The sequence below is a fragment of the Photinus pyralis genome, unplaced genomic scaffold (assembly GCF_008802855.1).
Source record: "Photinus pyralis isolate 1611_PpyrPB1 unplaced genomic scaffold, Ppyr1.3 Ppyr1.4_LG2, whole genome shotgun sequence".
Classification (NCBI taxonomy): domain Eukaryota; kingdom Metazoa; phylum Arthropoda; class Insecta; order Coleoptera; family Lampyridae; genus Photinus; species Photinus pyralis.
Genome location: NW_022170403.1, coordinates 21760472 through 21772681, shown reverse-complemented (window position 1 = coordinate 21772681; position 12210 = coordinate 21760472). Strand labels below are relative to the sequence as shown.

The window sequence follows — 12210 nt, the reverse complement described above, 5'->3', positions numbered from 1 at the left end:
CAGACGAATTAAAAAAATTTGCGCATGCGCAACCCAACTTTTGTATTTGCGCTATCCAATTTTTAATTTGTTAACAGATTTAAATGAAATTTTGTATGTACGCACCTGGAATAAAAGTAATACCGAGACTAATATCATTTGCTAATATCTACCAAATTAAAAAATTTGTTTTACAAGCTATGCTGATCTGAGGGGACAGAATCAACCCCTTAACAGGTGAAGTCGAGGGTGAAGTGTTGTAAAATTAATAATTGCACGAAGATCTCGATTATCGTTCAATATTCAGTTGTATCAGAATTTTGTGCTTCTACCTAAGATGATTTTTATAAAATGAAGTTGAAATGACATGTCGAAGAATAGGTTCTACATGCGCAGTGCTACTTTCTTGTGGACGGATTTTTTTTTAATTGCTGACAAGGAATTTGGCTGAAGTAACTAATAAGGTTTCGGCAAAGAGATTCTAGAAAAAATTCAGTGCGTCATTCAAAATTCGGTTAATATTAACAATCATTTGTATGCCTGTGCCTTAAAATAGGCAACAAGAAAGCATTTATTTACTAAATAAAGTTTCTCTCTTTAACTTGTTCATGGTAGCTTGTTTTAATTGGAATACACTGTATTTAGTAAACTAGAGTCAATATCGGGAAATTTTTTCAGAACATCTGTTGTATTGACTTATTATTGAGTTATGAGGAACTTTAGAACTATTAATGATCGTTTCAGGACTCTAAAGAAGTTCACCTTTCACGTAATTGGGAGCTGGTAAAGTGGATCCCCTTATTTTCAAGAGTAAGCTAGATTTCAAACTCTCTCTACGATTGATCAAGAATAATAACATATTACGCATCATTTTACCTATATATCGGACGGACTAACTTCACATGTGCCAATAAATTGCTCATAAGCAATTTTGCATAAATTGCGCTTGGAAAAAAACAAGGTTTTTCCTGTTTTGTTCATATCGAATATAAACATACAGGGTGTTGTAAACACAACGTAGTACCTACCAACTCACTACTTTCAGTTTGAAGCATGTGGATATCGCATACGCTGTATGATACCTACTGTCAATCTTCCTAAACATTATGCTTATAGAATAAAATGATTTCCGAAGACACCGAGGCGGGAACGAGGGCGGGAAACACTTTTTACTACGCACTATTGCAAACGAGTTTATAACTGGTAAGACAAGTTTATTTATTTTGTAATTTGATCATCCCTTTATTTGTTCAGCTCACAACTTTTCGATTTAGAATCGTACACGTTCTCCCAAAATGCATTAGGTTCAAGAAACTCTCGACAATGTGCACCCGAAGATAATGAGGAAGTATTTCAAGTGAAGGGGGATATATAGCGCCGATCGCGGTCTTTGTTTCAGAAATTTTAAAGAGCGCTCTTCATGTCGTCTTATATTTCATGTGGTTCACGTGGTCGAATTAAGCCCCCAAAAAACGGCGTGTAACCGGGTTCATTGTTCTCTTAATACGGTAACATCGCGCTGCACTATCTGAACGCTTTTTAATTGCTGCATTAAACGTTAGGTAGCTGGGCCATTGACACCGTTAAGTTAATCAATTAATGAACGTTTAGGGTTTTGGGTACACATCAAAATTCAGCACAGAGGTACACCGCTAAATGCCGTTCTAATCCTGAGATCTGAAAGCAGTCAGTCGCATGCATTAACCGAATTACGCACATCCCTTAACGAATCGATAATTACTGTCTATGAATCATTAGCGCAATACTGAAATAGAAAATAATAAAATATGAACTGAAACTAGGTAAGGGTAGACAATAGGGGGCCTAAAAAATAATTCCCTGTCCCTGTCAAATTTGTATTCTTTACAATGGAGAACGAAAAGAAATAGTTGTGACCACAGCGTCAGTTCTTTTTGTCAAGAAAGTATAAATAGTATTGTAGGAAAATATTTCAAAATGATTATTCCTTTTGAATGAATTTTTAAATTTATAAATTGCGACTGATCTTATATAAATGTGAATCCATAAAAGTGCAAAGCACGTGTAGTGTAAGAGGTCTTTCGTCCCTTTTAACCTCGCTTTTAACTTAGCGCGCACACGAAAGACTATTGTTAAATGTTATTGCACATAATAAAGTGATGCCGTATTTTAAATTGCGCCCTTTAGATTTGTCGCAAAAAAAACCTTTGTAGTAAAATGTTTAGGTATAGTTTTCGATAAATTCGACACTTCGGATAACACCGTCGAGTCATCCTGCATTTTAAAGTTATTGCTGAGACTAATAAGGTATACAGATGGTCCTAAATGAACAGGAAGAAATATAATTTAAAAGTAATAAATGGTCGCTGTAAATTACGAGTATAAAGACGACAAATTTCCAAGATTTATTGACATCGGGGCTTTAAGTCTATACGAAAGGGACTATCCAGTGTGAAATTCGGTGTACATTTTACAAGCAGTATCAAACAGGTCGAACTCGTGGGATACTGGTATTTTCCCGCATTACTTGATATTCCTCTGTATCTAAAAATATGGCTACAAACATGTCAGGCATCTTTCTAGGAAAAGGTTTATTCCCAATCTTCACATAAATTTTTAAAACGCATAGGAAACCCTATACAAGCAAATTTCCAAACGAAACATGTTGAACTTTTAGTTCTGTGGAGCTTCATCGAGTTAGCCCCCCGCAATTTTTAAATAGTTCTAGGGTTGTGCTAAATGGTGTTGATTCAATTTTAATTTGTGCTGATCTGGAAAATCAGTTTTTCTTCAATTGAAACGGGAAATAGTATATTGTAATACAAGTGCGGAAAGGGCTTTATTGAAAAACGCGTATGAAAGTTGGAGCACGAGCGTTAGCGAGTGCTCCAATCATACAAGTTTTTCAATAATCCTTTCCGCAAGTGTATTACATACTATTTTTTCTACGAAAGTTCTCGAATTTAAAGATTTAGAGAAAAATTTTATATCAAAATGTTAAAACAACAATTTCTGTATAAATCAAGTCGTAGTACGATTCTCGTGTTTATCTGTAAAAATATAAAATCAAGTCTTCGTGACGCCGCTACGTTGTCTTAGTTACCAACGAGTTGTTTATAAAAAGCCGGTTAGTAATTTTGCATGTAGTTTTGTACGAAGCAATTTCTTCAGTAAAACAAGAATTTAAAAGCTGAAAATGAGTGTTCATGAAGAAAGTGAGAGCGGCGATGAATTTATGTGCACTCCGCCTGAGGTTGCTGCAATGGCGGAATCAATTATGCCTGAGCTTTTGCCTGAAAAATCGAGAAATCGGTACGAAAAAGAACGAGAGAGGTTTTTTAATTGGTGTAAAATGAAACAAGTCAAGCGGTATACAGAAACCGTGTTGCTTGCCTATTTTGTCGAAAAATCTGGAAAATTGAAATCATCGACACTGTGGTCAATGTATTCCATGTTGAAAAGTATGTTGATTTTGCAAGACAACGTCGACATTTCCAAGTATGCCAAGTTACAATCGTTTTTGAAACGTAAATCTGTTGGTCACAAGCCGAAAAAATCGCTGACTTTTACGAGGCAACAAATCAGTACGTTTTTAGAGGAAGCACCCGATGAAACATTTTTAATGATGAAAGTAAGCACCTATACTTACCTACTATTTTTTCATGTCTATACATTTGTTATATGTCACACAAATAATGAAATTTATTTGTAGGTTGCTCTAATATTAGGAGTTGCTGGGGCTTGTCGTCGAGAGGAGTTGACGAAAATGACGGTGAACGATATCCAAGGCGAAGATACGTTTTTACTCGTAACGATTCCAGACTCCAAAACGCATGTTCCAAGAACTTTTTCTGTTACGGAGGAAAAAGAGAATTGGATACACTTGTACCAGAAATATAAAGCGCTTCGTCCTCAAAATGCTCAAACTTCGCGACTTTTTTTAAATTATAAAATGGGAAAATGTACCGTACAACCTGTGGGTATTAATACATTTGGAGCAATTCCTAAGAAAATTGCGAGTTACCTGAAATTGCCAAATGCTTCTAGTTTTACGGGTCATTGTTTTCGGCGTACCTCCGCAACGCTACTTGCTAATGCTGGAGCAGACCTTTTGAGTCTTAAACGTCATGGGGGCTGGCGGTCGTCGACGGTAGCGGAAGGATACGTAGATGGTTCTCTTCAAGGCAAATTAGAAGTATGTAACAAAATAATTGGTAATGCTTGTCAATCAAATGATCCTTGCACACCTTCGACATGTCAACCAGATGATCCTTGCAAGTTGCACATCTTCGACAGCGTCCACATCTACATTAATAACTTCTAAATGCTCTGTGTCAAATTCGTTACTTCCAGGTGTTAATATAAGTAACTGTTCATCATTTACCATTAATTTAAATATTACTAGCCAGAAGTAGCTGTAATTGTAAATTGTGGCATTAAAATAAAAAAAAGGTATATTTGTTTTTACTTAAGAGTGTGGAAAATAAGTGTGGAAAAATTTTTCCACACTAGTGCGACAAAACCCTACTTTCAAAGGCTACTTTTTTCTCAGAAAACAAGACTTTCATCACTTTCGTAGAAAAACAATTTTTTAAGGCGCAAATTCCACTACTACTGTAATGAGTTGTGCTCGATGCATATTGAATTGTGCCAGGGAAATATTCGAAAATAGTCGTTCGATACACGGTAGCTCCTGCACTCAAATTTCGGAGGGAAATGTGACTCCTTCTACGTTTTTTTACAGATATGGAATAAGAAATAAATAATAAATAAAAACGATTTTGCAAATTTTGGTTTTTTTCCGGATATCTTCGAAAGTAGTCGGAATGTTTTCAGTTTCAAAACGGCGTTTTGTTAAGCATCAAAATACGCAACTTTGCCAAATTTAAACTACCTACTATCTCCTACAGTTTCCCCATGGCATCCCTCGAATTTGGATCAGCCTGTATATGCAGAAAATTAGTGAAAAATATGCAAAAAGTTTTGATGTAGGTATATATGCAAACATATGCAAAATTATATATTTCTTGCATAATTTCCATGAAAAAAGGAATTAAGATAAACACTAGCAATAAGATGTTTCTCTAAGTTTTCTACAAGAAATGAGTGCCTCCTGAATTGATTTATAAGCACTAAGCAAAGAAACTTCTTTCTACATCAACAGAAGTAATAGGTGCATTAGAAAGGGCCGACAAAATATTGGGAGCAATTTCCAAACCTTCAATATCACCCATCAAAACACCGTAGAGCAAAAGAAAAAAAAATTGGTTTGGAAATGAAGAAATTACACATTAATTAAATCAATAAATCTTCCTTCTGGCTATTGCAGTATATTTCATGAACGCGTCTGTTATGAAAATCCTCAGAAATGTATTAAAAATTCAAATTAACATCGATTAAAACTAGCAAAAATTTCAATACATATTAAAATATGACCAATATGCAAATTTATAATGTAAATGCAAAGAATATCAAAATATGCAAAAATAAATCGGGTTTAAGTAATCGCTTCAAAATGTTGCGAATCGAAAATGCTCAAAATGTCATACGACTACCCACGAGACCCACAATATTAGCAGCCACGATCTCAAAAGGATACTTTTTTAGGTGCACCCATCCTACCCATTTGTCGTTTCGATGAAACTATTTCTGAGACCCGCAAATATCACACTTCCCATTCAAAATATCATGCCTCATCTGTGGCCAGTAATGCAACTCTCAAACGCGACCAAATGGACTGGGACATTTATCAATTACGCAGATTCTTTGTACTTTTGCAACCAAAAGTTCCCACTCTCTAATGTTCGATTTAAAAGGTAGTTTTGAGGGAACGAAGACGAACATTGAGAATGCCGTTCTGGGGATGCGGTTATTTTGTTTCAAGATCCAAGGGTCTAAATTATATATCGTCACTGTATGGAAAAATAAAAGATTCAAGTTCAGGCCCACCAATCTTTGTTGAACTTAAATCTGTAAATTGAGATTTGAGAAAGTCCTCTTCCTGGTAATCGCAAATGCGGTTATGCGTTAAGGGCGTTTTGTTTAAAATGCATTCGTTAATCGTCGCTGGACGACTGCAACTTTAATTTCAGAATTATTATTTAACAGGAATAAAGTATTCGTTTGGCATTTGAACGATAAACAAGTGTAAACGCTCCGTCGCGAAACAAAATTAAACGGGTATCATTGTGCGCGAGTGATATCTGGCGACCTTAAAGACGGTCCTAAAGTTATCACGTTAAAAAAACATGTATTCACAACAAACCGTACCGCAATCACAAAATGAAGTGATATTAAGCAACAAAATTATTCCAAGAAAACTTTCAACGTTCGCCAAATGAACAACAACTTTTTAATAACTGGAGATTAGCAGAGAACGAGAAGGTAAGTGACATGAATAGGGCGGACGAACTCCAAACTCAATTAAATAAAGTCCATAAAATGTATGAAGAACTGAGCAAAAAATACTCAGAGATAGAAAGCAGGCTGTCTAACAATACCAAAGAAGAAGAACAAAAGACAGTTGAATACCACACAGATGAAGAGGAATTAGCTTATGAGACAGGGTGGATCCGCCAAAAAATAGGAAGAAGAGAAAAATGAATACTTCGCTTACCCGTAGCCTACCGATAGATCTAGCCGTGACATTGATTTAGTGACGTCACAACTGGAGATGGGCCACTGCAAACGCGTGCGTACTCATTGAACCCGAAAACATTAAGTAATTACTTATTTTGAGCCGCAGGATTGTTATATGTTGTTTCCTAATTATAGACACGTGTTATTATGCAAAAATTTTATTAAATACGTACATCAACAACAAATACTCACTGAAAACCGAGCTGAAAACAAATAAAATTTAAACATTCTAATACACACATCTGCCTTTTTTAGCGTAACACAACGAAGTTGAGGTAAGGCTTATGTGCTCGTTGTTCCCTCGTCTGCCTATCTGTCTGTTCCATCGAGATCTCGGCCCCTGGACCACCTAGAGACTACAGATTTTCGGTCATTTGTAGTTGCAAAGGTCTATATTTTCCCGTAACTCATCATTTACATCCTTTTCATATATGATGACTGATTTTCAAAAATGGTGGGATACGTGTCTTGGGCAAGTTTAATCTGGTCTCGTGGAACTGTTAATACTGTATCGTCTTATCTAGTCATCTTGTCTACCCGAATAATGAAAATGTCGGAGAAATGCTTTATATAAACCCTGGGGTAACTAGTAATTTCAAAATTGTCCCGGTGAATACATCTTAACCACTTTTTTTGATGTCTTCATTTTTCGGAAAACGAAAAACCGTAAGGAACCTTGTCTCTTGAACTATAATTGCTTTTGCAACCAGGGACGCAGCACGTATTTTCATTTTCTTACTTATTCTGTTCGAATACAGTTAATTTAAGTGTACAACATTAAACTACTTGGAATTAATTACATTAAAAGTCGATATGACGGCCGCCGTCAGTTGTGACGTCAACGCAATAGTGGGGATGAGTGTCACGGCTAGTTCTATCGGTAGGCTACGGCTTACCCCACCGCAAAAACAACAACAAGAACAAAAACAAGCTGATAGGAATAATGAAGAAATACCTAAAAAAATAAAACCACCTCCACCTATCCTAGTAGACAACATAGAGAATCTCAATTAACTCCATGCTATGATCAATCAATTCACTAACGCACAGATTAAAGTCATTAACAACAAAAATATGAAAATTAATGTACAGGACCAAAAAGAATATTCTTGGCATTCTTACGAGAATAAACAAAATAGGTCAATTAAAGTAATGGCCAACAGACTGCACCATTCTATAAAATCAGAACACATAGTCCAGGAAATGAGAAAACGTGGCTACAAACTTCTTGAAGCCACTCCCAAACTAAAATATAAAACGAAACAACCGCTGAATATGTTTATGCTTTGGTTCAGAGATGACGAGAGTATCGATAAAATCTACGGTATTACCGATATATTAGGTGTCCGAGTAGAAATCCTGCCGCTAAGGAAATCTAAACTCGTACCCCAATGCAAAAAGTGCCAAGCATATGGCCATACACAAAAATTTTGTTATAAAGAGCCACCTGATAAACACCTAACAGTAAACTTTCATTTCAACCGAATGAAAGTGAAGACACATTAGATTGGGAAAACCTTAACCACAACCACGGAGAGGGCGAAATCAGACCCACCACTCCAAAAGAAGTTGCATTTGGCTCTTGGGCAGACATTCCACCTTGTCAATATACAACAAAATACTATTGTATAAACAGATCCTTAAGCCCGTATGGTCATATGGCATCCAGGTGTGGGGTTGTGCCAGAAAGACTAATATAGACATCATACAGCGGCAGTGTTTTCAGAATAAAGTACTGAGGAACATTGTTAACCTCGTTGTTAACGCACCTTGGTACTTCAGAAACAATGACCTGCTTAGAGATTAGGAAATGGAAACTGCGAGCCAACCCATTGAAAAACTTGCCAGAAGTTATGAGCAGCGACTACTCCATCACGTCAACATTTTAACGGTATTTATTTACTCATAAATCTCTAATCGTGGCAATAGAGAACTACTATTACTAATATTACTTTAGGTATGGCTTTGAATGTGATCGATAACGGTAATAAACAAACGGAAGTCGATTTATGTATTATATATGCTGTAGGTATATTGATTTAGGAAAAAAAGCAATCGTATAAAATTACTAACCATTTATTTTAAGATTAAGCACAAAGAAATTTTCCAAGCATATATGACCCGTAATGTGACCATTACTCTAATGATAATGTACCTTGCGATATACCTATCCGATAAAAAGTAATATTATCAAATGTTTATAATTATAACGTTATACACGAGAGGTTATATTCTACTTGGTATTTAAACAGAAGTTGAAATAGTACTCGACTTATATAAATATCGCACTTCAAATTTCCATGTTATATAATTCCTGACTTCTTACTGTTCTTTAGGACGTCTAAAGCAAATGTCAATATCTTATACAGGGTGTTCCGTGCCTCGATGGACATAGCTTACCACTCGGCTTAACACTATATTCATTGGTCAATTTTAAGGCGAAATTGCCTTATACACTTGGACAAAACTCGATAATTACGGAGTTACGAGCAATATTAAATTTAACAATAAATCGATCTAGTAGACCATGCAATTGTTTTATCATATTGTTTATAGTGACATTGTTTATTCTTTAACCTTGAAATTTTAAGATTAAATTGATATGGCTACATTTACAAATCAAGAATATGGGAATATTACTTTATTTACGGATACTGTGACGAAAATGCATCAAGAGCGGCAGCGCAGGTTTCCCGATCGAAGATAACCTAATAGGCTATTATATCAATTTAATCTTAAAATTACAACGTCAAAGAATAAACAATGTTGCCATAACAATTACGTAGCCTACTAGATTGATTTATTGTTAAATTTAATATTCACCATAACTTCTTAACTGTTGAGTTTTGGACAAAGTGTATAAGGAAATTTAGACTTAAAATTGACCTAGAAATATGGTGTTATGTCCATCTAGTCACGGGGCACCCTGTATATTTTTGGAATCAGAATGAAAAGATCTATTTACAAAATTTACTTTTTTTATTAACTTTCCGACTCGCCTTCCGATAATCATTTGTTTTTTTCTTCACATTTTCTGGCGATTTATGACAAACCCCACATCTTTTGTATTTAAAGTTTTTTTCTATCTCTTATAATAAACGCGATACGCGCATACGGAATGACTCTTCTGTACGTAAAAATTGGAGGTCATTACAAGGTGGATTTTCACAAAATATTTACCTGTTGGAGTGTAAGGGATGGAAACAAAAAGTCAAGGAAAGAACACCTACGAGCGGGATTATGAGATTCAAAGAATTTGGATGGGTGGTTCTTATACATACAAAATTTACTATAACAATTAATTTTTCATTTTACGTTCACATAGAAGCTCAAATGCTGGGTTAGATTATCACAAAATATTTACCTGTTGGAATGGGCCATGAAAATCTAAAACAAACAGTCGAGGGAGGACTCGAGGGAGGATTACCATCAGGGTCCAGAGTGATTAGTGATTATGGAATTAAGTGAGTTGTAAGGCGTGGTTCGCGTTGTCGTTAAGTTTTTGTGAAATTTTGGATTCTAAACACAGAATGGATTTTCTTTAGATTTATCGTGGGCGTGCTCTTAATGAAACTGAAAACGAATTGAAAATTTCTAGATCAATAAAAGGCCATAAAAACTTGCATACACTGGGGAGTTTTTAGGTAATTAAAAAAAGAAAAGCATTCTCAAAACCAAAACCCCATATCGTTTCTGAGATCTGATCTAAAGTTGCTATTTTTTGCGTTCGTTTTCCTAATTACATTAATGTATAACAACCTATTTTTTTTAACTTTGGCTATGAACCAAAAATAGAAACCCTGTTTTTGAAAAGTAGGCTATGGATTCATGGAGATTTTTTGTTTATTGTATCCATGGCAAAATAATGTAGCAGATACCAATCAATAAAATGGCTGATGGTAGAAACACGATACGTCAAAAATTTGAAAAAAATGCGTATCTCGAGGATCTCGAGTAAAACGGTGGCAGTCTTTAGGCAATGAAGGAAATCTTTGTCCTCTAATGTAAGTCGAGGACGAACTTCTCGGAAAAAACAGTTGTATGACGTCACGGCGCCAAAAAGTCATATATTGAAAAAAGTTTTTGCCAGTTTTAGATTCTAATCGAGATGCACTGCCAAAATTTTTAACGAAATCAAAATAACCGTTTTTTCGTTTTTTAAAGGTTGGCATCTTTTTCTCCATTTTTTTTGTAATAAAAACTAGCATAATTTTTGTAGATTGTTGCTGCTATTTAAAAAAAAGTGGTTTAACGTCAGATATAAAAAAAACGCTTTTGACAATCTTGCACTCTTATTCGCAAAATTTTAACGAAAAACCGAAATCATAGTAACCGTTTTGCGGACAAAAAATTGTTCAGTTGTTTAAAATTTGATTTAAAAATTGTAACTAATTATACGTGCTATATAAACTTATAGAAGAACTTCTTACGTTAGAGCAAGAAGGTGTTAACTTACATGATGGCAGAACACAACAAGATACGAAGAATCGCATATACGATTTTCAGCAGGGGAATTTTTTGACTCTCAGCTCGCATTGGGAAAATTCTACTAAAGAAATTATTTTAGTATGAGATTAGTTTGGGGGGACAACTTGAGCCTAAATGGAATTTTAGGGCTTTCCTCTTGGTTTTCCAATCTTTTAACTGCACTTTTTACTGTCGCTTATGGAAACGTTCTAATCAATAAGGAGGAGTATGCAAATACATTCAGAAACAAAAAAACATACAATCTTGACGTCGTATTGTTCCTGAATCTGTTCGATTAAACACTTTGGAAAGTACCTACTCGATGCGTGTCCGACGGATGGAGGTTTATTAACGCAGAAATACAATCTGCATGCAAAGAATTGTGACACGAAGCTAATGCTTCAAAAGGTCAATCAAAAATTTTATTTTTTCTATAAAGTACCTAAAATTTCTCAACCTTAGTCCAAAAATTAGTTGCCTGCGAAATTTAGATTCTCTCAAAAAAAATTTCGAAAGACTGTAAAATTTTGACGGAAAAAGGTTAGGGTATAACAGCGAAATTATTAAAGTTACAATTTTGCTCTAAGACTTTTTTCGGTATCTCTTATGGCTCGTCTTATGGTAAAGGAATTATGTTCCAATGGGTCTGAAGTATAGAGTGTATAAAGTGCTACTTTTTTCAAAATCGCGCTAAAAGTGACGTAAAAGAAGACTATTTTTAACACTCTTCCAAGCCTCATGTTCGCGAAAATTTTAGTTCTCATATTATGCACAATTTGCTGGAAGGTCATTACGAGATAATAAAATCACGCAAATTTTATTGAACAGAACTTTTTAACTATCAGTTTTGTACTTTATTACAATTGATAATTTGACACAAAGGCTGGTCAGTCAAAATAATCGAAACTTTACAATGTAGAACTTTTTCATCCATAGTAGGTATGTCTCCGTGACTGTACAAATAAGGTACTTTTTAATTATGACTATGTTGATAGGTTCTCGTGGATTCTCGCGTGGATTATGTGGAGAAATGTATTGAGAAGGTTAACTTCAGCAATAGAGAAATATCTTCAATGTTGAGCATTTCTGACACTAAGCTTTCAAATTTAAATTAAGTACAAACTCACAATCGATGCTCAAGGATCA

General features: G+C 35.0%; 1 protein-coding gene across 1 annotated transcript; it reads left to right on the top strand.

The window, feature by feature from the left end:
* Window positions 1-3100: 3100 nt before the first annotated feature.
* Window positions 3101-4282, top strand: LOC116163880. Its single transcript, XM_031478010.1, has 2 exons — window positions 3101-3589; window positions 3671-4282. Exons 1-2 carry the CDS (start codon window positions 3155-3157, stop codon window positions 4280-4282), a joined length of 1047 nt encoding a protein of 348 aa, XP_031333870.1. The 5' UTR covers window positions 3101-3154.
* Window positions 4283-12210: the final 7928 nt, after the last annotated feature.

Bases quoted from the DNA above. Each gene is read 5' to 3' on its own strand.
- LOC116163880 (XM_031478010.1), top strand. From the start codon at position 3,155: ATGAGTGTTCATGAAGAAAGTGAGAGCGGCGATGAATTTATGTGCACT. The intron at 3,590-3,670 runs GTAAGCACCTAT...ATTTATTTGTAG, and splicing joins AAACATTTTTAATGATGAAA to GTTGCTCTAATATTAGGAGT.